This window comes from Cucurbita pepo, chromosome LG02 (genome assembly GCF_002806865.2).
Source record: "Cucurbita pepo subsp. pepo cultivar mu-cu-16 chromosome LG02, ASM280686v2, whole genome shotgun sequence".
Lineage (NCBI taxonomy): Eukaryota > Viridiplantae > Streptophyta > Magnoliopsida > Cucurbitales > Cucurbitaceae > Cucurbita > Cucurbita pepo.
Window position 1 is genome coordinate 6434652 of NC_036639.1, and position 24175 is coordinate 6458826.

Genomic DNA, 24175 nt, shown 5'->3' on the forward strand with positions numbered 1-24175 from the left:
ATACCGTCTGTGGTTTTGTTGTCTGCCTTGGGTTCCCTTTTGCATTTAAAAAACAACAACAACAACAACAAAGACACAAAAATGTCAACTTGGAGCTGGATGCGTTGACCTTGGATATCAATTTTGAGTGGCAATGGTATATAAAGTTAATAACACCAGAGTTAAATATAAAATTAAATCCAATTATGTGACAATATTTTGAATAACATTGCTTTGAGCCTATTAAAATTAAAACAATATAAAAGTAAAAGCTCGGTTATAAGACAATTATAAGACAATGTTATTCACTAACCGACCTAGCGAGTATGAAAGCTCGGTTAGTGAGTTTCATGTACATGAAATCGATAACATTCTCTTAAAACAACAACACTAAATCGAGATCTTATTAAAATTAGTATTCTCAGCTAACATAGGAGTAAAAACAATGTTTTACCCCCAAAAAAATAATGTAAAACATAGGGTTTCAATTGTTGTTGGAATTAAAAGAGGAGATTTTAGGAAGAAAATAAGTTAAGATAATTTGATTCCAAATATCGGGAAGCCCAGGAAGACACCAATGGCCACAATCTTGCATGCCTGGGTTGTCACCCCAATTCCCCACATGAGCGTCGCTTCTATACGATCCCATCGCCGTTAAATGCATCACTCTCACCGGAACCCTCTTCATCTTCTTCCTCAAAACTTCAATTATTATGTCTGATTTTTCACTCTTCTCTCTCCCGTTCGTCTCCTTCAATGGCTCCCGACTCACATCGCATTGGTTCGGCCCTCTGCATGCACCATTAATCTATTAGGACCCATGCCCTTAACTTACCCATGTCAATAAACAAGTTGTGAGCCTCGAAAGTATAGTCAAAAGTGACTAAGTGTCGAACAAAGTAAGAGTGTACTTTGTTCGAGGACTCCAGAGAAGGAGTTGAGCCTCGATTAAGGGGAGGCTATTCGAGGGCTCCATAGACCTCGAGGGAGGGTTTATGTGGTACTTTGTTAGAAGGGAGTCCCACATAAGCTAATTTAGAAAATGATCGTGGGTTGGGTTTATAAGCGAGGAACACATTTCCATTTATAAGTTATGAGAGCTTATGCTGAAAATGGACAATATCGTAGAGATCTCTCACCCATAAAACAAAATTAACATTACCTCCAATGAGTAGACTCGATAGTGCGGAAGAAAACGGATGTCCTATTGGGATTGATATTAGCCTCAGCCCAATCAGCCCATGTATTCAACGCCATCTTATACCCATCAATCACAGACATTCCCATCTCCAATGAGTCTCCTATTTGAAAAAAGCACCTCCTGTGTATCCATACGTCTTTAATAAAAGATCAAATATGATATATACGGTAAACTATATGACATATTCTTAACACTTACATCTCGTTAAAAAGTCGATTCTCAGTCCACCAACCACCGGTGTTGAAAACCAAAACATCTGAATCAACCCATTGGTCACGAATATCGTCCACTTCGTCCAATCTAACCGTCATCCTCACGTTGTTCGGTGCACCCACGGGCACTTTATAATCCTTCTTCATTAAAAAAACCGACCTATAAAAATCGACGCTGATATTATGGTCTCTAAACCTCACTCCCAAATGCCGAATTGTCTTAGTGATATTACTCCCATTGATTTCATAAACGCTCTCCTTATTCTCCACACCTTCCATCAGCATACAAACCCAGGACTCCCATTGTGTACGGCTGAGTGAGTCGCCAACAATCACTACCCGTTTTCCTCTCAGCATCTCCAGCGCTTTCCCAGCGTCGAACCTTGGAATGTGGCATTGCTTTGGCTGCCACCGCCAGTTGATGTACGCTGTGTCCTTCCGCCCGTTTTCCAAGCAGCTGAACCCTCGCTCCGCGAAGGGGCAGTGGGTGGAGTTGTAGATTGGGTAGGTGGAGGAGTTGTCCTCCACCCATTGGCCGTCGAAGACGTTGCATTGAGGTGGGACCGTGGGGGTGATGTGGAGGAGTTTGTGGATGTTGGGGAAGAGGAGTGTGTAGGTAGAGGCGATGGCGATGAGGAAGGTGAGGAAGCAAGGGAGGATCCATACTTGGTTGAAGCAATGGAGGATTGTTCTTGGTTTGGCATTGTTGAAGCTTGGAAGAGTTGAGTAGGAGCTTTGCTTGTTCAACACCATTGTTTTGCTCTGAATTATGGGTTATGAATTATGGGTTAAGTAGAGGAGATGGAGAATATGGAAACTGTTGATTTGTTGTTACATTTCAATTCTATTCTGTATTCAATTAGGAGATTAAGTTTTGGAGTTTTTGAACTAATTTATTGTGTATTAATTACAATAAACAGTTAATCTCTATGTAGCTTAATTGGGGACGTTAAAGAGATTATAGTTTGTCATGTATAGTAGATCCCGTGTTTTATTTTGTAACACCTTAACTCTCATCACTATATCTAGACACTATAACTCTTAATCGTCTTATTGGGTTAATGTTTACTCCTTTAACACCCTAGGATATTATCCAAGTCTTACTTGCTTAGAATTGTTAGCATTAACTTTAGGTCACGTTTGAAAGCTTGCCTACTGGTGTAGATACAATTAACGTGTTTTCTAGAGGCTCTAGTCCTATCGATCATGTTCATCAAGTCTTTCTATCCGGTAAGAATGCATAAAACTAGATTCTAACATCATAATTACAAAATAGTTAATGACTAGCATGTTAAATTATGGGGAGTAAGTCCCACCTGGGCTAATTTAGTGGAAGATTATTGGTTTATAAGTGAGGAATACTAACTCTATTGATACGAGGCCTTTTGGTGAAGCCTTGTAAAGCGAGAGTTTAAGCTCAAAGTGGACAATATCATATCATTGACATATTTTTTTAATTTAAGTTTTACTACCAAACAAAATCTAGAAACAATGAAACATAGAAACCAATTTTTATTGAGGTGATTAAGTTTACGGCCTAGAGTCTAGATAAGCCCAAACACCTACACCCGGTGACCAACGCCACGACTCGTGACTCGTGACCCGTGACGTGTGCCTCGACTCGCAACTCGCACCTCGACCCCAAGCTGCTTGCACACACATTGGCCTCCTATTGCGCCAAGTGGCACACTTGTAGCACGCATCCCTCGCCTCGGCTCCGTGGCTCAAAGCGCACTCATTCGGCTCCTAAGTGAGTTAAGAACTCCTGCCTGAGTGACTCGATCTTAGTATTTCACACGATGGCGTATATAGGTGTGTTAAAGGAGTTCTGCCTGAATGACTCATTAATTGAGAAGATTAGTATTCCACACGATTATATGTGACTCGATCTTAATCCCAAATGAGTTAAGAATTCCTGTTTGTGAGAACTTGTCATTTGATATGCATGGGTAAGAATGACTCTGGAAGTCGATTTAATATGCCTACCACTTTGAGGACTTAAGGGAACTAAAACATTAAGATGACAAAATGAAATTCACTAATTTCTACCTAAGATGAATGGTTCTTTTAAAGGTTGATTTAGAGATTTGAACCATGGAACCAACTATCTCATTTGTCCAAGATGAATTGAACCATAAAACAAATGAATTGAACCATAAACAAATTATTCATTAAAGAATAACAGTATTAAAATGATAAACATAATAAAACAAAGTTATAATTAGGAACATAATTTGTCTCATAAATCATACTTGTAAAGGATGGATATGTTTGATAAATTAATTTTATATTATTAATGCTTATAATTTGTAGGTGCTAAATTAATTTAAATTTAAAGGTTTAAATTAATATTAAATATATTAAATATATTAAATAAAAAATATGTATATTTTGAAATGTTTAAATTAATATTAATATATTAAATAAATAATATAATATAATATATATATATATATATATATGCTTTTGCTCAGCAACTTATCTGAAAAATCACTTATAAAAAAGTATTAAAAATGATTTATCATTAACCACTTTTTACAATACTTATAATAAAAGTAATTTTGCTAAATTATAATTTAGAAGTCCGAAACACATTATTTATTACAATCTTTGTTCTCCACACGGCATTGTTCTAAAATAATAATAAAACATAATTTAAACTTTACTTACAATCTTGGTGGCGATGAACTACGGATCTAATCCTCAATTTCAAATGGTACCCCATTTTCCTTTCCCAGGTCGTAAGTAGTATGATCAACAACCTACAAAGAGAAAGAGAAGTTACATGAAGTATTATTAAATTATAATAGGTATTAAATTAACCATGGCGTTCTAGAATAAGATGGTTTCGAATCACATGTTCAAACTTTGCTTTTACTTCAACAAATGGACATAGACATTATTTCAACGTAATATGATCCTTTAGAAATTCTCAATTTCGTATTATCGTCATATCGTCATATTACGTTATCAGCTCCATTTTAGAAATGTTTTGGTCATTTACGTATTTTAGAAATAAATATACTTATATACTCTTAAAAACCGATTTAGATATTTTAGGAATAAGTTGGGTAACTTTTACTATAAATACTCCTCCACCCTACCAAAGTTTTCATCTCAAAAAATTCTAAGAACAACAGAATGGAGTTTCCACGGGTGTCTTCTTGATTGGTGTTCTTGATCAGTATTAATAAAGAGCGTGAATGTTTCCCATAAAGAGTTGTGTTCAACAATTTGGTAACCGAGCAAGGTTGGTGTAGGTTGTCTGATCTCTTAGAATTCTTAGTGTGCTTTGTGGTTGCTACTCTGTCTGATTTTCCACGTCAGAAACAAATTCTTGATATTATTAGTGAATGAGTTTCTTTGTGCCGTGAGTAGTCTATGACTCTACAAGTTTTGTGTCAAAAGAGTTTTTTTAGTATTACTAAGGCATACCCAACACGATGGGTGATTTCCAAATCGTTGGAGGAATCAAGAAACTCAACAACAACTACAACTACAACACATGGACAACATGCATGATGTCCCATTTACAAGGACATGACCTTGGAGAGGTCGTTTGCGGGAGCAAAACTACGCTGCCAGAAGATGATCTAATGGCGTCTCGTGCAAATGGAGAATCAAAGCAAATAAAACAATGTATGCCTTGAAGACCACAATTGAAGAAGAGATGTTAGAACACCTAATGTGGCGCAACATGTCGACATGGGAATATGGAATCAGACGGGCAAAGAACTCCCTATCATCTATATTCAAGAAAATAATCACCCTCGTGATCAGGTTGAGCATTGAGTGAGTTATTCCCAAAGAAAATTGGCCAAGGGAGCAAAAGGTGAACACATTTAGATGTGAAATTTATGAAAACTGATATGAGATGTGAATTTCGACTTCCTAACATTGCAGCGATTACGAGTGTCAGTAAGACCTTAGTCGATTTCTCAAGGGAAGAACCAGAGTGGTAACCACACCATAGGAGGTGTTGAAGGATAAGCAGATAGCTTGCCACTCATAGGGGCATGGATGACGATAGCAAGGAAGCTTTCTTACACCACAAAGTGTTAAAAAGGAGAGAAGTCAGAATGAACCTCAAGAAAACACCTAAGGAGGGCATTGCATGAGTAGATACGAGCTCGAACGGCGTTTCAGAGAGATTTCTGATAGAAAAGCTAAACTGTCATGTAGGCACGACATTCAAATAGTTACGCCAGATTTCTTACAGAAAAGCTAAACTGTCATGTAAGCACGACATTCGAATGGTTACGCATGCCTCATGTGGCGAGAAGAGTTGAACCTAAACACTGACTCACTGGTTCAAGCCATCTGTGATATCTATGTTAGAGATACAGTGGCGCTATTACATGAAGTTAGAAAAATGAAGAAAGTAGTTCCTACGGGGGGGTAAGATATTTGTCTAACAAACTTATGTTGACAAAAATAGTGGCCAAGGGTCTTCGCTATTAGGCTACAATTGTTGCATGTGCGGTTAGTAGCACGAATTCACTAACATCAGGCATGATACGAAAGCAACATCCCAGAAGTTGACATACTACGATAGACCCTGTGTTACAAGATGGACGAGATTGAGAATCTACTACTGCTGGTATATGCAATAAGGACATTGATACGAGAATATGCTCAACTCTAGATGAGTTGGTAAATACTATGTAAGCCATAAGAATTTTAGAGACCTTCATAAGGGCCACGTATCTTAGAACCCGACATAAGGGTCTGGTACTTCAAAGCCTGTTACAAAGGCCGGATAAACTAGAGCTTGCCATAGAGCCTAATAATTATATACTCCTATACTAGAAGTGTATAGAATTGTAAGCATAAGTCTTATAGGGCAAGAATAGACTAGAGCCTAGTCAATGGCTAAGGATTATAGTTGAGCACATAGCCTAAGGATATGTTATGAAGTATACGTACGACGAGAGCCTACAACTAGGTTGCTTATTGAGTATTTTTATACTCATTCCATGTTATTCTTTTTTTTCTTTTTTTTCAAATGGGAATGTTGATAGCAGGAGAGTGCTGAGCCATGCAGCTGCAGGAGTATCCTTTAGATTGAATCATCTTCCTTCTTGTCATTTTATTATTATGTGAAATGTTGTTTCTTGAAACTTATATACTTTTTGTAAATCGTTTTGACTTGACTCTCTAGATAGTGTTTACCTTTAAATTACTTTTATCTCGATTTTGAATGCATATTTGAGTTTCAAATTCCTTGTGTCTTCCACTTTACAAAAAGAAAATTTTACCACCCTTTACTTTGAGTGTACATGGCAACTTGTGATTCAAGGCATCGAAAATTAGGCCATTATAAGAACAATTTTTTTCTTGTCTCTTGAGTTTGAGTTTATTGTGATAGTCTATTGCAATTCCAACCTACCGCTGAAGAATGATTTTGGAATACTGTGAATGTAAAAGATTTCCAAAATCTAATACGTATCTTTGAGAGGATGACAAAGACATAGGAATGACAAAAAAAAGTTCCCCAAGACTAATAGTTGAAATGGACATAGGAAAGACAAAAGATTTCTTGTATATAGTTGAAAGGTTGGCATGAACATAGGAAATATAAGAGATTTCTGAAATCAAGTATCTATCCTTGAAAGGTTGACATGAACATTGAAAACATAAAAGATTCTCAAGTCTTGTATGAATCTTCCAAAGGTTGACATGGACGTGGGAAAGACATAAAGATTCCCTAATATGTTTAAAAGGTGAATTGGACAAGAATTCTAACTTCTAATGTGTATGTTTTCATTGGTTAGCTATCAAATGTATATGTTTATTGTTTGGATGGCAACTTCCTCCACCTAGTTTCAGAAACTACAAGAGGGAAAATAAAATAAAGAAGTTTTGCTTTTTCATATTCTACCTTTTCCCTTTAAGATAAAAAATCTGGGTTGAATCTTCAGAATTAATTCAAGAAAACAGTTTGTTCAGATCACTTTACGAATTCAACACTGCAATAGAAAAAGAAAAGGCAAAAAGAAAAAGACAGAATCATAGAAAGAAAGAGAGAGAACTCACATTGGTATTAGTCAATTCCAAGTTGTAGAAATCCCTGGCGCTTTCTCTAAACAGAGGACCAGCATGCCATGTCCCTTTATTCAGCTTCACAAACTTGGCCCCTGAAATTTTGAACACCTTAATTTCATCAACACAAGGCGGCAGAAACAGATGGCCACTCTTAGATCTCAAAACCGGTTCGCTCTTATCAATTCCAGTTTTATGTTCATCGTCCACAATTGACGGCTTCGCAACCGCAAGATACCAAGGCTGCCGATCCACCGATCCAAGGCACTGCGTTACTCTCGCATGATGCGTAATCATCGAGAAATTGAAAGGCCGATTCTCGATATGGAGAATGTAAAACCTGTTGGCTCAGATCAGAGCTATCTAATTCAGAACCCTAGAATCGAGATTCTGCAAAGCAATTCGGGGGAATCGGGAGGGAAGAGGATTTGAAGGGATTTTGTTTGTGATTTACCTAGGGGTTCCATTGGTGAGGTCTAATTGAGCGTCATCAGGTCCAAATCCAAGGCCGTCGTCCGTAGGCTCGATGACTTGGCCATACTCCGCGAAGCTCTCTGGCGTGGCTTCTATGGCCTTCAGCTTCATCTCGGTTTCAAACAAATCGTATTTTCTGTTTATGTGTGGCCCGACTTTATACCCATTTCCGATGTCAGATTATCACATTTAAATATAACGAATTCGCCCAAAAAAAAAAATATATATATATATATATATAGATCGATAATAGGTAGGTGGACAGCATTTTCCCAAATCCAATCTAATTTGCAAGCATAAGATGTTAATTTAAAAGTTTAAAGTTGCCAAAAGTTGGATGAACATTTTTCTTTTTTTTTTTATTTTTTTATTTGAATAAGAAAAAGAAAAATGTTCCTCGAATTTTTAATTTAATCCGTTAATTATGTAATTGGTTTGTTCCTCGAACTTGTTATTTTTCTACTGCCTGTCAGTGAGTCATGTTGAGGATGGTTGGTCCCCCATTGGCTAATTTAGGGTTATGATTGTAACCTGCTATAGAGCCCTGTCCTAAACTTAGTCATGACAATAGAACCTTCAAATATCGAACAAATAATTGTGAGCCCCAAAAGTGTAGTCAAGAGTAACTAAAGTGTCAAACAAATGGTGTACTTTGCGTCAATTAATAGAAGGAACGGATAAAATTACAAATTTGATTTTTTTTTTTTTTTTCCACAATTGCATCTCTCGATTCTCTTTAATGACTCTACCCTTTTACTACTTTGAACGAGTACTCTTCATCCTCGTAGTCACTTCCATACCGTTCTTGATCACTTCTTTTCAATCGAAGTCAACCATTACACTTGATTGTCTCAATGACGGTGACTGCTTGAATTAGTGCTATAAATCTCTTGGTATATGAACACGAAAAATAGTATGATAACTTGAGGGGAGAATTTCTTTTTATTAAGATGCTTTTCTATTTTCTCTCTAAATAAAATATAAAATTGATGGCTATTAAAAGAGATAAAAATGCTCCACCATTAATAACTTCTTATTGAAATGTTCTAACATTCCTAACTTCTCCACGGTTAATAACTTCTCCTTTTCACCTATGAGCTTGACTTTGTTCGAGATTCTTAGCAATTCCAGCATCTCCATGGATTCAACCCTTGCGAGGGCCTTAGTGAATGTAAGCACGTGCTTTGTGGTGCAAGCGAACTTCACAACATTTTGTGGTTTCTCGACACACTCACATATAAAGTGGAAACAAGTGTCAATGTGTTTGTTACATCCATGAAATACCAAATTCTTCATTGATGTAGTTGCAGATATATTATTGATGTTGAGAATTACTTGCTTTAGCTCACTTCTGATCGCCTCGTTCAATAAGTTTCTCAATATCGCTTCCCAAATTTTGAGGCTTCAAGAAGCCAGGTTGAGACGGATAGACTACGCAGAGAAAACATGTATGATTGAAACAACGACAAATCTAATAAATTTTGCACAATTTAAAATCGATACTCGACATATTAAAACTAATGTAAAAAATTATGAGTACATATGTATTATGTTGTTTACAAAGAAGGAAATGGGTTCAGGATACAAAAATACATGGTATGATACTCTATAGAATGTAGACAATAGATTTCTCGAGTCGATACCCCTCTATGGCTGCAAAGTGTCACAATCGCATTTTTGATGGCAGTGGACTTGTAATTGTGTGACACTCACTTCCCAGCAACAAATGAGTTAAAGTCAGTTCGTTCTTGCGTCGCCTATGGCCAGGCAACGTATGCTTGAACCTCTGCCCCGATTCAAGAAGAAAGTTTTAGAAAACGGGGGTAGAGAAAGATTTCGAAAGAGAGTTTTGAAAGAAAAATTTGAGAGATTGAAATTGGTGTTATATATGATACAAGCAAAAAGGCAACAACAACGGCTTACAATATATAACTATCAGGTAGGGAGAAGTTGACAACTAGTCATATCCCCCTATAGTACATTTTGAGGCGATTCAGGTCTGGCAGACCTAGACATGATTTCGCCGAAACATTATACTCTATAAAAATATAAAAGTAAAGCATTACAACATGGAAAAACATAAAGAGTTTGGCTTGGCATGGGCATGCAGCCATGAGCAACACGTCCTGGACGAGCATAACCATGACACAAAACACTATTCATATGAAAAATAAATTTTGGGGTGAGCATAAAATTATACCTAGTAAGAAACCTACTTATAGGCTCTTATCGCATCCTAGACTTAGTAGAGTATCATGAATTATTCTTTAGGTTCTAGGTATATGACTCTGGTCAATCACAGACTTATGTAGCTAGCTTAGCCTATGCAGCGGTCGACCAGTATGGTGGTGCTAGCCTGCTCGTCATTTGTAGGAGGTTAGTTGGTGAACTCGTCCCATAGGACCATATAGTCATCCAAAGTCGGGGGAGCGACCCACTTGTGCGTGCCAGCTCCAATTTCTACCTATGTGATCCAGATCCCCCCATAAGAAGAATCAGTTGTGCATGGTAGTCCAACTAAACAATCAAGTCATACATCCCTAATCGACCCCATGTCTGGCTTGACGATACTATAATCAGAGTGAAAAGAGAAGTGAAAGATCAACAGGCAACATACTAGATACTATCGGCCAAGGATGCTATCTTTGTCATTTTGGGTTTTCGTGGTGATCTTCTAGGCCCCTAGGGTGTTTTGGCGTTACTGAGATGGATTCACGTCTCTAGGTTTCTCTGTTCGACTTCTTGAGTCTAGTTTAGTTGGGAGCACTAGAGATTAGCCATACAGATCTCACTCACGACTCTAAGGTGCTCGAACTACGGGAGGTAATTTGTCCTAGATCATAGTCTCGACAAAGTGACTTTAGCGCTCTAATCTTATTCTGTTACTACTACTTACACGAGATCATACATTCAATCACCCGAGGTTAATGTATATTAAATCATGCATACAGTCACACATGCTCAATGGGCGGTAACATCAATCAAACACTTGTTTTGCAAATAACAAAATTCTCATCCTTCTTTCTAGCATAATCATGTACAAAACTGTAGTGAAACAATTAATAACTAAACACAAGTTTAATCGATCACGGTAAGCTTTACCCTAGCATGCATGCATGCATGCATATCCAAGCAATGCCTACAAATATTATTTGCCTAGAATCTGTGTGGTTGCTTACTTGATTGTCGCGTACCTTCTTGAATTTATTTTTCTGCTTGTAGGATGCTCCAAATATCTTGAAAACCCACTAGTAGGTCTTAGCTCAAATAGAATTAAGGTAAGTATTGAAATTGTGGTGAAAAATAATCAAACGGAGATCAAACGTAGTGAAAAGGGTCACTTGCATGCTTCCCACACACGCTCACATGCTACAAAAGGATACCATGTGTGTCGTGTGGTGCAGTTCCAGGTTGCAGAAATCAATTCGAGTCAGCTAGAGGGATGTAGGTCATGCTTTATGGGTTAGTTTCAAAGGCGTGGATCAGATGTGGTTAGACGTGGGTTGAATTGTTCGATTCACTATCGACGCGTGTCCCTCTGGTAAGTCGACGCACTTCTTCGTCCAGTTCCTAACACATATCGACGCCATACACAGACGCACTATCTGGCCAAATGGTCGATATGCGTCCCTCAATTCCTTCAACCTGCGTGATTAACCGAGGATAGAATCACTCATAACTATATTTGAAAGGGCAATATAGTTTCAAAAAGTTATAACTAATAGAATAGGATCACTCATGAATCTGTGGATGGTTGTTAGGTATAAAAATTCAGAATTATTCGAACAATAGGTGAGCTTACTACTAGTGGAACAAAAGTCAGGAGAGGGGGCTAACTGATGATAGATTTTCGGGTGACCCCATAGTTTACGTGTTTAAACTCTGAGCCAATCAATAATTCTATGGAAAGTCAGGGGTTAATCGGGATCTCCGAGTGGTGAACTAGTCTTATGAGTGAGTTGAAAGGATTATCATTTTTAAGTCGTCGACGTCATATACATTAATCAATCTTATTATTATAGACTAGGGATTATTCTCGATAGAAAATATAAAAATATACCTACATAACCTATGTAACTAATATACATTTATTAATGTAAAACAATGATATAATTCAGAAAATTAGGTCAAAAAAATACATTGAATTTTCTTTTTGGTTACAAGTACTTTAATTTGATTGTATTTATACAAAGATTTAAGCCAGGCCCAGGCCCAGGCCCAGGCCCGTTGTTTCGAATCTCGAGTCCCTTCCGGCCATTGAATGGCAGCAATGTAAATTCGAAATAATCATCGGGGTAAAATAGTAAAATAAGTAATGCAAATTAGGGCTTCTCCTTCGACGCCTATATAACCATGAGAGCCGCTTCCATCATCAGTTGAATCGCCCAGAAGCAACTTCTTCGTCTAAGAGTTTGTTTGTTTCTCTACCGTAGATTTTATTTTGACTTTTGAATTAGAAAAATGCGAAAGGTTGTGGCAGTGATGAGGATCTGAGATTGTCATGCACCACTCTGATGATGATGCTTGCATCAATCTGTGCTGATAAGTTTCTCAATACCCATTGAATCTGAGCTTCTTCTTTCTCAATTTCTCTCCGATCCTCTCTTTGTCTGTGTTTCTATCTGTTTGTTCTTGTAGTTTTCTGGTTATCGAGTCGGACATTTGAAGTTTTAGATTCTAATTCTGATTTTGATTTTCAATGTGTTGGAGATGAAATTAAGGAACCAAATGATGGGCGCCTTCTTCGGAAGACGCAACCATGATGCGGACCGTACAGCGTTTAGCTACTGGGGATTAATTTTGGTCTCTGATGGTTCCTTCTTTTATTTATTTATTTATTTATTTCTTATTATTATTATTATTATTTTTTGTGGGATTTGATTCCTCGGCCCCTTTGAATGGATATGCCGCACTCGACTTAGCTGAAAATGGTACTCTGATGGTTCCTTATTCATCACTTCTCCACATGATGTTCGATTTTCATGTTTTTCAGCATGATGCATGCTATTGTGTTACATTCGAAGTGATTTTGAATGGTTAAAATGACTTTCATTTACAAAATCTCACTAAGTTCGAAGTTATTCTAATGTTTCTGTCTACGTGTTTTTTAATGTCAACGTATCATCGATTAGTTTGAATGGTAAATGCCATTGTTTTCTAATCGTTCTCAAACATGTGTTTGTTTTTATCAACTATTGAATCTATCTGCTTAAATGATTGTAATTTTTTTTTTTTGCATGCATTAAAATAATTTGCAAATCGCAACTTTCCTATCAGTCTTTTGTGGATTCTGAGATCTCAAATGTAAAATTGTGAGAAGATAGTTGCCTTGGTGGGGGGATGTCATTGCAGGCGTCTAATTGTTGTAATTCAAAACCCTCTTGTTTACGAGATATCTGGTTTATAATTTTTCTGTGTTAAATTCTCAAATAGTAGTGATTACTCTGTTTTGAGAATTTTAAAATATCACCACCCTCGAAGGGGAGGGCTCGATTTAATCAAATATTTGTTGATGGGCAGACCAAAAGGTTCAAATAGATTTTACAGGATCTGTTGTCAGCTTTCACGTTGGATTGTACAGGCAACAGATGAGATGATTTTTGCATATAACTATACTTTCCAGACAATCTTACATCGTTCCAGTTCCAAGCTATGTACACTAGTTCATCCATCAGTTATGCTAATATGAGATTGAGGACTGAGTTTTGTAACGCTCATTTACCGAGTGTCAGATTAAGGCTAGCAACATTGTTACTACTTTTGTATTACGTGATTGAAATCATATTTTATGCCTATATATTCACGATTTTTATTAAATAAATAATGTCATTTTTATACTACCATGGGTCAGTAGTAACATTGATTGTTTTCCTAATAGCATGTAAGACATGTTTGAGCTTTATGCTACGTATGTTAATTGTTTTTTACTTTTTTAGTTTCCCTTGTAATTCATTCCAAATATAGTCATTTTGTCACAATTCCTCTTAATTGCTGGACCTATATTTTCAGGTTTGCTTTCAAATCTAACCCTATTTTCAGGTTTCTCCTTAGATTGAACTCACGGGAAGATAAGCTTCAATCATATAAGCATAACCCAACCCCTTGCCTCCTATGGCTAGAAGAATGTGTGAACTTCCGCGAATCTCAGAATTTTCAGTCGATGTGTTTCATGTCTTTGTGCTAAAGAAGTATATGATGGATCTATAGCATGCGTGACTTTGAATGAAGACTATGAAAACCTTGCTAATTAGATTCTACAATTTGAAAAGCTATTAGATTCTACAATCTGAAGCAACGCATCCTATCCCTTTCATTGGTTGTATCATTTATTTACTACATTATGGTTGATGTTTGTGTAATGAACATGTCATTATTTAGTTAATGAGGTTCATTAGTGAGTAGATCCAATCATAAATACAAAGATTATCACCAAAGAGTTAAAGAGTTGGGAGGGGGGCATCCTTAATTCCACGCCTCGAACATAAGTTTGTAACTTAAACAAAATTTTACATTCATAGTTATTCCATGCCTGTAAACTCAAGTTCCGACAGCATAGTAATAGAGTGATAGCAGAGCATTTGATCCTACATAATCTTCTCCAACAAATTTCACGTTTTCATCTCTTTATATCAAGCCATCCATTAGAATAGCACCTTGTGTTGTGTTGTGTTCACATTAGGAATGTTAGATCTAACCTGGTTGTTTAGGCAAAACCATTGGTCCACAGTATAACTACTCCGTCCTACTGAAATCATGCCGATACACCTCATACAGTCCACGGCAGGGATCCCGGATAAGGAGCTGCTCTACAATATTTGAAAAGCCCAGCAATCTCGGGACACCCGTTTGGATAAGGTATCGACCGATGAAAAGGGTCTCTTCCAAGCTTTTTGCGGTAGAGGGCACCTTGGCATCCAAAGGGATCGTCTTGGAACTGAGCTCGTACCAATGCTTCGCCTTTTAGAGCAGCTTCTTTCGATGTCATTGAAGCTGGTGTGCCAGCGTAGAAGAACCTTGATTTCGGAAACTTAATGGCAGACCTATGCAAATTTGCAAATCTCTTCTCTTTAAAATCGTAGCTTACCACCTGATAATTCAAGTATAATTAGTACCACTTCCAATAATTGCTTCACAATACAACACAGCTTAACCAACACACCCATTATCCTCCTAACAGATTAACATAGAAAACCAACTACACAAGAAAACGAGAAGCCTTTCCTTTATGTCTCAAACATTCATGTACATATTTCTACTCTTTAAAACGTTCAAGTAAAACAACTTACGGTAATGTTTTGAGGATATTTTCCAGTTAGCTCCCGGAACCGACAAACGCTGAATAGGAGATTCTCAAAGCTGTCCCTGGCATGCTCCTCTGTGAGTGCTCTTGACCTCACATTCTCCTTCTTCCCTAGACAGATCACCACAATTTGTAAGATACTCATGTTATCATTACCATGATCAAATTACGATCTATAATAGCATACTTTCTATGATCTTTCCATGTAATTATAAACTATTAAATGCTCATATTTAATGCATGAAACATACTTTGGAATCACTACAACTTGCATCAGCACTAGAAATTAGATGGAATGTAGGCTGGGAGAATAAGCTTATGCAAATGCACAAGCACAAGATGTATGAATAGAAACATTGTCCGCTTTGGACTTTTAGGGAGAGGTTTCTACACCCTTATAAGGAATGTTTCGTTCTCCTCTCTAACCGATGTGGGATCTCACAATCCACCCGCTTGGAGGCCCAATGTCCTCGCTGGCACACCGCTCGATGTCTGGCTTTGATACCATTTATAACAGCCCAAGCCCACCGCTAGTAGATCGCTTTGCCCGTTATGTATCGCCTTCGGCCTCACGGTTTTAAAACGTGTCTATTAGGGAGAGGTCCAGACCCTTACAAGAAATGCTTCGTTCACCTCTCCAAACGAGGTGGGATCTCACAAATAATTACAAAAAAGTAGCCAAAGACACTAGCTAATGCAGACATACAAATCCATTTCATTTACTAGATTCAAATCAGAAGGCAGCACCAAATCAAAGTATCATTAACGATTTCTATAAAAAACTGAAAACTAGTTAAGATCAAGAATCATTCTACCGAAAAGGTTTACTTATCGATTAAATGAAGAATACAACAAGACTTAGAAAGCCAGAAGAACAGAAATTCATGTACTTGATCATTCAGATAACCTATGAACGTGATACCAAGATTTAAGAAATGCAAGAAAATTTACCAAACCATTGTTGAGATTCAGCAACAGCCCAATAACTCTGTGCCTCACTTCGAGGACCAGCATTTTTTCTAGTCTCTCCACCACTAAACAGCAACAATGCAGCATCATCCCTCGCTGCAGTCTCAATTCCCTCTTTAATATGTGAAATAAACGTAGCAGCTTGGCCTGGATGCTTCTGATACGACTCCAAAACCCATGAATCTTCCTTCTCAACCTTCTCACAGCTACTGCTTACATAAACCGAATGACCCGCAACCATTACAAGATTCTGAAGCTTCGGGAATGGGAATCCCTCCGAATTTACATTCAATTTCTCGTAATAATTGGTCATTCGATAGTGGTTTTCGTACACAGACAGGATTAACAGAAGTGTAACTCCAATTGACAAACAGATGAACAAAACTACAACCGGATGCAACTTGTAATAGTAGTGGATCCGGTTACTAACAGATTTGAACATTCTAACGAGATAGATTGGGGAACATTTGGTCTTTCGAATTCTTTTTAGGGTTCCTCCAGATTCTAAATCGAAATCGCCTCTTGTATATGCATTGAAGGAGTTGGGACTCGAGGACCCATATGAAAAATTGCTCATGATATCACAAATCTAGGCGATGGGTATCGAGACGGGAATGAATTGAACATACCCGAAAGGCGAAATCGAAAGTCGATGCTATTGGATGATTGATTCCTTAAACGATCATCAAATTCAATCAATTTTAGGATGAAAGGTGGAAGCAACTGACCAGATCTGTGTGCAGGAGAGTCAAACGATCCATCAAGAACAGATAAATACACTTCCAAGCTTTGAAGAGGGAAGTCGAGCAGAGATCGAATTGACGTATTACTCACAGCACGACACCTACGGTAGAGAAATTTCAAACACTGTGCTGCCCATTGGTATTTATAGGGATGATTATGCTCCAGTTTCTTTTAGAAGCGAATGGAGTTCAAATCACAATACATAANCTCCGTCCTACTGAAATCATGCCGATACACCTCATACAGTCCACGGCAGGGATCCCGGATAAGGAGCTGCTCTACAATATTTGAAAAGCCCAGCAATCTCGGGACACCCGTTTGGATAAGGTATCGACCGATGAAAAGGGTCTCTTCCAAGCTTTTTGCGGTAGAGGGCACCTTGGCATCCAAAGGGATCGTCTTGGAACTGAGCTCGTACCAATGCTTCGCCTTTTAGAGCAGCTTCTTTCGATGTCATTGAAGCTGGTGTGCCAGCGTAGAAGAACCTTGATTTCGGAAACTTAATGGCAGACCTATGCAAATTTGCAAATCTCTTCTCTTTAAAATCGTAGCTTACCACCTGATAATTCAAGTATAATTAGTACCACTTCCAATAATTGCTTCACAATACAACACAGCTTAACCAACACACCCATTATCCTCCTAACAGATTAACATAGAAAACCAACTACACAAGAAAACGAGAAGCCTTTCCTTTATGTCTCAAACATTCATGTACATATTTCTACTCTTTAAAACGTTCAAGTAAAACAACTTACGGTAATGTTTTGAGGATATTTTCCAGTTAGCTCCCGGAACCGACAAACGCTGAATAGGAGATTCTCAAAGCTGTCCCTGGCATGCTCCTCTGTGAGTGCTCTTGACCTCACATTCTCCTTCTTCCCTAGACAGATCACCACAATTTGTAAGATACTCATGTTATCATTACCATGATCAAATTACGATCTATAATAGCATACTTTCTATGATCTTTCCATGTAATTATAAACTATTAAATGCTCATATTTAATGCATGAAACATACTTTGGAATCACTACAACTTGCATCAGCACTAGAAATTAGATGGAATGTAGGCTGGGAGAATAAGCTTATGCAAATGCACAAGCACAAGATGTATGAATAGAAACATTGTCCGCTTTGGACTTTTAGGGAGAGGTTTCTACACCCTTATAAGGAATGTTTCGTTCTCCTCTCTAACCGATGTGGGATCTCACAATCCACCCGCTTGGAGGCCCAATGTCCTCGCTGGCACACCGCTCGATGTCTGGCTTTGATACCATTTATAACAGCCCAAGCCCACCGCTAGTAGATCGCTTTGCCCGTTATGTATCGCCTTCGGCCTCACGGTTTTAAAACGTGTCTATTAGGGAGAGGTCCAGACCCTTACAAGAAATGCTTCGTTCACCTCTCCAAACGAGGTGGGATCTCACAAATAATTACAAAAAAGTAGCCAAAGACACTAGCTAATGCAGACATACAAATCCATTTCATTTACTAGATTCAAATCAGAAGGCAGCACCAAATCAAAGTATCATTAACGATTTCTATAAAAAACTGAAAACTAGTTAAGATCAAGAATCATTCTACCGAAAAGGTTTACTTATCGATTAAATGAAGAATACAACAAGACTTAGAAAGCCAGAAGAACAGAAATTCATGTACTTGATCATTCAGATAACCTATGAACGTGATACCAAGATTTAAGAAATGCAAGAAAATTTACCAAACCATTGTTGAGATTCAGCAACAGCCCAATAACTCTGTGCCTCACTTCGAGGACCAGCATTTTTTCTAGTCTCTCCACCACTAAACAGCAACAATGCAGCATCATCCCTCGCTGCAGTCTCAATTCCCTCTTTAATATGTGAAATAAACGTAGCAGCTTGGCCTGGATGCTTCTGATACGACTCCAAAACCCATGAATCTTCCTTCTCAACCTTCTCACAGCTACTGCTTACATAAACCGAATGACCCGCAACCATTACAAGATTCTGAAGCTTCGGGAATGGGAATCCCTCCGAATTTACATTCAATTTCTCGTAATAATTGGTCATTCGATAGTGGTTTTCGTACACAGACAGGATTAACAGAAGTGTAACTCCAATTGACAAACAGATGAACAAAACTACAACCGGATGCAACTTGTAATAGTAGTGGATCCGGTTACTAACAGATTTGAACATTCTAACGAGATAGATTGGGGAACATTTGGTCTTTCGAATTCTTTTTAGGGTTCCTCCAGATTCTAAATCGAAATCGCCTCTTGTATATGCATTGAAGGAGTTGGGACTCGAGGACCCATATGAAAAATTGCTCATGATATCACAAATCTAGGCGATGGGTATCGAGACGGGAATGAATTGAACATACCCGAAAGGCGAAATCGAAAGTCGATGCTATTGGATGATTGATTCCTTAAACGATCATCAAATTCAATCAATTTTAGGATGAAAGGTGGAAGCAACTGACCAGATCTGTGTGCAGGAGAGTCAAACGATCCATCAAGAACAGATAAATACACTTCCAAGCTTTGAAGAGGGAAGTCGAGCAGAGATCGAATTGACGTATTACTCACAGCACGACACCTACGGTAGAGAAATTTCAAACACTGTGCTGCCCATTGGTATTTATAGGGATGATTATGCTCCAGTTTCTTTTAGAAGCGAATGGAGTTCAAATCACAATACATAATTCTTTTGTTTGAATGCTCACAAGAAATGGGAAGAAAATTAAACATTTTAGTATTAACAACAAAAAAAATAAAACAAACCAAACAAGCCATTGGCGGCCTAATTTCACTCGAGAACCCTAATTAACAAGCTTGAGACGACGAGCATTAGGAGCCAAATCTAAATCTCGACTTTCGTCTGTTATTCATTAGTTCTTTGAAGTAGTCGAATTGAATACATACAATCAAAACTCTACATTTAGCGATAAAATGATGATTTGAGTAATATTCAATCATTTCTCAATAATTACACACAACTAGTGATGTTCATTTAATCCGCAATGTCGAAACCCTGTGAAATTCGAGATTGGATATCCTAAGATTTCTCAATGTTAGATAAATGGATCCGAGAGACGAAGATTATATTTTTGTCTTCGTCCCCACCCAATTTCCCGACCTGTCTTGCCCNGCAAATCTCTTCTCTTTAAAATCGTAGCTTACCACCTGATAATTCAAGTATAATTAGTACCACTTCCAATAATTGCTTCACAATACAACACAGCTTAACCAACACACCCATTATCCTCCTAACAGATTAACATAGAAAACCAACTACACAAGAAAACGAGAAGCCTTTCCTTTATGTCTCAAACATTCATGTACATATTTCTACTCTTTAAAACGTTCAAGTAAAACAACTTACGGTAATGTTTTGAGGATATTTTCCAGTTAGCTCCCGGAACCGACAAACGCTGAATAGGAGATTCTCAAAGCTGTCCCTGGCATGCTCCTCTGTGAGTGCTCTTGACCTCACATTCTCCTTCTTCCCTAGACAGATCACCACAATTTGTAAGATACTCATGTTATCATTACCATGATCAAATTACGATCTATAATAGCATACTTTCTATGATCTTTCCATGTAATTATAAACTATTAAATGCTCATATTTAATGCATGAAACATACTTTGGAATCACTACAACTTGCATCAGCACTAGAAATTAGATGGAATGTAGGCTGGGAGAATAAGCTTATGCAAATGCACAAGCACAAGATGTATGAATAGAAACATTGTCCGCTTTGGACTTTTAGGGAGAGGTTTCTACACCCTTATAAGGAATGTTTCGTTCTCCTCTCTAACCGATGTGGGATCTCACAATCCACCCGCTTGGAGGCCCAATGTCCTCGCTGGCACACCGCTCGATGTCTGGCTTTGATACCATTTATAACAGCCCAAGCCCACCGCTAGTAGATCGCTTTGCCCGTTATGTATCGCCTTCGGCCTCACGGTTTTAAAACGTGTCTATTAGGGAGAGGTCCAGACCCTTACAAGAAATGCTTCGTTCACCTCTCCAAACGAGGTGGGATCTCACAAATAATTACAAAAAAGTAGCCAAAGACACTAGCTAATGCAGACATACAAATCCATTTCATTTACTAGATTCAAATCAGAAGGCAGCACCAAATCAAAGTATCATTAACGATTTCTATAAAAAACTGAAAACTAGTTAAGATCAAGAATCATTCTACCGAAAAGGTTTACTTATCGATTAAATGAAGAATACAACAAGACTTAGAAAGCCAGAAGAACAGAAATTCATGTACTTGATCATTCAGATAACCTATGAACGTGATACCAAGATTTAAGAAATGCAAGAAAATTTACCAAACCATTGTTGAGATTCAGCAACAGCCCAATAACTCTGTGCCTCACTTCGAGGACCAGCATTTTTTCTAGTCTCTCCACCACTAAACAGCAACAATGCAGCATCATCCCTCGCTGCAGTCTCAATTCCCTCTTTAATATGTGAAATAAACGTAGCAGCTTGGCCTGGATGCTTCTGATACGACTCCAAAACCCATGAATCTTCCTTCTCAACCTTCTCACAGCTACTGCTTACATAAACCGAATGACCCGCAACCATTACAAGATTCTGAAGCTTCGGGAATGGGAATCCCTCCGAATTTACATTCAATTTCTCGTAATAATTGGTCATTCGATAGTGGTTTTCGTACACAGACAGGATTAACAGAAGTGTAACTCCAATTGACAAACAGATGAACAAAACTACAACCGGATGCAACTTGTAATAGTAGTGGATCCGGTTACTAACAGATTTGAACATTCTAACGAGATAGATTGGGGAACATTTGGTCTTTCGAATTCTTTTTAGGGTTCCTCCAGATTCTAAATCGAAATCGCCTCTTGTATATGCATTGAAGGAGTTGGGACTCGAGGACCCATATGAAAAATTGCTCATGATATCACAAATCTAGGCGATGGGTATCGAGACGGGAATGAATTGAACATACCCGAAAGGCGAAATCGAAAGTCGATGCTATTGGATGATTGATTCCTTAAACGATCATCAAATTCAATCAATTTTAGGATGAAAGGTGGAAGCAACTGACCAGATCTGTGTGCAGGAGAGTCAAACGATCCATCAAGAACAGATAAATACACTTCCAAGCTTTGAAGAGGGAAGTCGAGCAGAGATCGAATTGACGTATTACTCACAGCACGACACCTACGGTAGAGAAATTTCAAACACTGTGCTGCCCATTGGTATTTATAGGGATGATTATGCTCCAGTTTCTTTTAGAAGCGAATGGAGTTCAAATCACAATACATAATTCTTTTGTTTGAATGCTCACAAGAAATGGGAAGAAAATTAAACATTTTAGTATTAACAACAAAAAAAATAAAACAAACCAAACAAGCCATTGGCGGCCTAATTTCACTCGAGAACCCTAATTAACAAGCTTGAGACGACGAGCATTAGGAGCCAAATCTAAATCTCGACTTTCGTCTGTTATTCATTAGTTCTTTGAAGTAGTCGAATTGAATACATACAATCAAAACTCTACATTTAGCGATAAAATGATGATTTGAGTAATATTCAATCATTTCTCAATAATTACACACAACTAGTGATGTTCATTTAATCCGCAATGTCGAAACCCTGTGAAATTCGAGATTGGATATCCTAAGATTTCTCAATGTTAGATAAATGGATCCGAGAGACGAAGATTATATTTTTGTCTTCGTCCCCACCCAATTTCCCGACCTGTCTTGCCCCTACTTCAAAGTAGAGACATGAATTGTGGGTTAGCCCAACCTGATCCAAACTTGAGACTCGAAGTTCTGGTACCCAACCCAAATCGACGACCGACCTGTTGATCAATCCAACTTGACTCTACAACCTATCTGAGCTCATCATGCGTTGTGTAGGGAGCGTGACTTTCGAGCCTAGAGCACACATGAGATCGCACATAAAACCTTATTCTAACGCGTGAAAGCCGTGAGCAGTGTACGCCATTTGACCTCTATTGTCAGTTTTTTGTCCCGATTTCGATATTGAGCTTAATTTTGTTGGTCTAAAGCCTACAGTGAGTTTTTAGAAAATTTGGAGCTTCCTACTATCAGAAAAGTGAACTCGGGAAGTCACGTTACAACCACATAAACAACCACACATATTCTAGGAAGTAATACTTGAAGGTATCATTTGGTAACCCATGCACGGTAGTAAAACAAAACTCTAGGTTAATAGATTCAATATGACCTAAGCCTAAGACAATCGGATAAGCATGAGAATAGTTACACTTGTTATTAGCATAACTAAATTATTCTTTGCATGATGTAATGGATTGTTTTTCCACTGCTTGTAATTAATCGTGTTGTATCGAAAAATAGGAATTTGTGTATATGTACTCCGGGTGTTTGGTGGATGTTATCATGTGTTGAGACGACTAGGTGTTCCAACCTTGTGAATTGGCCAAGGGTCTCCTAAATAGGGTCACTGAGCTATATACTCGTTCTTGAGGGGGAGAATGAGACCACGTAGGTTGACCCTGTAGATGGGTGGCACATGAGGGGTTGCTCCCTCCAAATCTAGGTGACTTTATGGTTTTGTGGGAGGGTCTCCAAGCTAACCTCCCATGGATGATGTTCAGACTAGCAAACACCATATTGTCCCATAAAACTTAATGAGGTTGTTAGGATCGCACAACAACGCACACGCTCAATCTAGATGAACACAAAGAAAAAATGATAGAGAAAATTGCAAGGAGAACTCTGGCTAAAAGGATTTTTTTATTGATGACTTCAGGTATGTACAACAAGAGAGAGTACCGAGAATAGAAAGTACATTTTCAAAGCTCTACCGANCTTTTCAAAGCTCTACCGGATGGGATATATATATAGTTCAGTTTACTATATATAGGTTTACCCAATTTAACCATTTACTATATATAGCTATTTATCATATATAGCTTTACCAGATATAGCTTTACAAAATATAGCTTTACTGGATATAGCTTTACCAAATATAGCTTTACCGGATATAACCGTTGACCAAGCTATAAATAAGCAGCAGGCTCCATAACCTAACAGGCCCAACTAGGTTCGAATTAGTGAGCTCTTGATCTGCAATCAAATGCTCTAACATTGAGCTATGGTCCCATTTTGTATGATCTCAACCTTAGTGACCCCTTCTACAGATTATCGGTCCAAAAGTGACCCTACCGAATCGGCTATGGAGCAATTTTGTATAAATTGGTGGATTACCTATCGGGAATTAAACA

The 24175-nt window shown here is 38.0% G+C and overlaps 5 protein-coding genes and 1 non-coding gene across 6 annotated transcripts; 1 reads left to right on the top strand and 5 right to left on the bottom strand.

The window, feature by feature from the left end:
* Window positions 1–1137: 1137 nt before the first annotated feature.
* Window positions 1138–2145, bottom strand: LOC111787736 (protein trichome berefringence-like 7). The gene is made up of 2 exons (XM_023667774.1): window positions 1379–2145; window positions 1138–1300 (listed from the first exon to the last, which is right to left on the bottom strand). The coding sequence occupies exons 1-2, from the start codon at window positions 2143–2145 to the stop codon at window positions 1138–1140; spliced, it is 930 nt and encodes a 309-aa protein (XP_023523542.1).
* A 1756-nt stretch (window positions 2146–3901) lies between these two features.
* LOC111788058 lies at window positions 3902–8082 on the bottom strand. Its single transcript, XM_023668205.1, has 3 exons — window positions 7889–8082; window positions 7429–7774; window positions 3902–4154 (listed from the first exon to the last, which is right to left on the bottom strand). The coding sequence occupies exons 1-3, from the start codon at window positions 8017–8019 to the stop codon at window positions 4089–4091; spliced, it is 543 nt and encodes a 180-aa protein (XP_023523973.1). The 5' UTR covers window positions 8020–8082; the 3' UTR covers window positions 3902–4088.
* Window positions 8083–12382: 4300 nt separating this feature from the next.
* LOC111789450 lies at window positions 12383–12483 on the top strand. Its single transcript, XR_002814348.1, has one exon. It is a non-coding gene; the product is annotated as a small nucleolar RNA Z221/R21b (small nucleolar RNA).
* Window positions 12484–14321: 1838 nt separating this feature from the next.
* LOC111788055 (uncharacterized protein C57A10.07-like) lies at window positions 14322–19677 on the bottom strand. The gene is made up of 4 exons (XM_023668199.1): window positions 18645–19677; window positions 17680–17804; window positions 17136–17480; window positions 14322–14650 (listed from the first exon to the last, which is right to left on the bottom strand). The coding sequence occupies exons 1-3, from the start codon at window positions 19237–19239 to the stop codon at window positions 17160–17162; spliced, it is 1041 nt and encodes a 346-aa protein (XP_023523967.1). The 5' UTR covers window positions 19240–19677; the 3' UTR covers window positions 14322–14650; window positions 17136–17159.
* Window positions 14395–17106, bottom strand: LOC111788053 (uncharacterized protein C57A10.07-like). Its single transcript, XM_023668198.1, has 3 exons — window positions 16160–17106; window positions 15195–15319; window positions 14395–14995 (listed from the first exon to the last, which is right to left on the bottom strand). The coding sequence occupies exons 1-3, from the start codon at window positions 16752–16754 to the stop codon at window positions 14675–14677; spliced, it is 1041 nt and encodes a 346-aa protein (XP_023523966.1). The 5' UTR covers window positions 16755–17106; the 3' UTR covers window positions 14395–14674.
* Window positions 19678–20009: 332 nt separating the features above from the next.
* Window positions 20010–22295, bottom strand: LOC111787751 (uncharacterized protein C57A10.07-like). Its single transcript, XM_023667797.1, has 3 exons — window positions 21258–22295; window positions 20293–20417; window positions 20010–20093 (listed from the first exon to the last, which is right to left on the bottom strand). The coding sequence occupies exons 1-3, from the start codon at window positions 21850–21852 to the stop codon at window positions 20010–20012; spliced, it is 804 nt and encodes a 267-aa protein (XP_023523565.1). The 5' UTR covers window positions 21853–22295.
* Between the last annotated feature and the right edge of the window lie 1880 nt (window positions 22296–24175).

Bases quoted from the DNA above. Each gene is read 5' to 3' on its own strand.
- LOC111787736 (XM_023667774.1), bottom strand. From the start codon at position 2,145: ATGGTGTTGAACAAGCAAAGCTCCTACTCAACTCTTCCAAGCTTCAAC. The intron at 1,301-1,378 runs GTAAGTGTTAAG...ATGGATACACAG, and splicing joins AATCGACTTTTTAACGAGAT to GAGGTGCTTTTTTCAAATAG.
- LOC111788058 (XM_023668205.1), bottom strand. From the start codon at position 8,019: ATGAAGCTGAAGGCCATAGAAGCCACGCCAGAGAGCTTCGCGGAGTAT. The intron at 7,775-7,888 runs GTAAATCACAAA...CTGAGCCAACAG, and splicing joins CTCACCAATGGAACCCCTAG to GTTTTACATTCTCCATATCG. The intron at 4,155-7,428 runs GTGAGTTCTCTC...TTCTCTTTGTAG, and splicing joins TGGAATTGACTAATACCAAT to GTTGTTGATCATACTACTTA.
- LOC111788053 (XM_023668198.1), bottom strand. From the start codon at position 16,754: ATGAGCAATTTTTCATATGGGTCCTCGAGTCCCAACTCCTTCAATGCA. The intron at 15,320-16,159 runs GTAAATTTTCTT...TGATCTGTCTAG, and splicing joins TGAATCTCAACAATGGTTTG to GGAAGAAGGAGAATGTGAGG. The intron at 14,996-15,194 runs GTAAGTTGTTTT...TTGAATTATCAG, and splicing joins AATATCCTCAAAACATTACC to GTGGTAAGCTACGATTTTAA.
- LOC111788055 (XM_023668199.1), bottom strand. From the start codon at position 19,239: ATGAGCAATTTTTCATATGGGTCCTCGAGTCCCAACTCCTTCAATGCA. The intron at 17,805-18,644 runs GTAAATTTTCTT...TGATCTGTCTAG, and splicing joins TGAATCTCAACAATGGTTTG to GGAAGAAGGAGAATGTGAGG. The intron at 17,481-17,679 runs GTAAGTTGTTTT...TTGAATTATCAG, and splicing joins AATATCCTCAAAACATTACC to GTGGTAAGCTACGATTTTAA.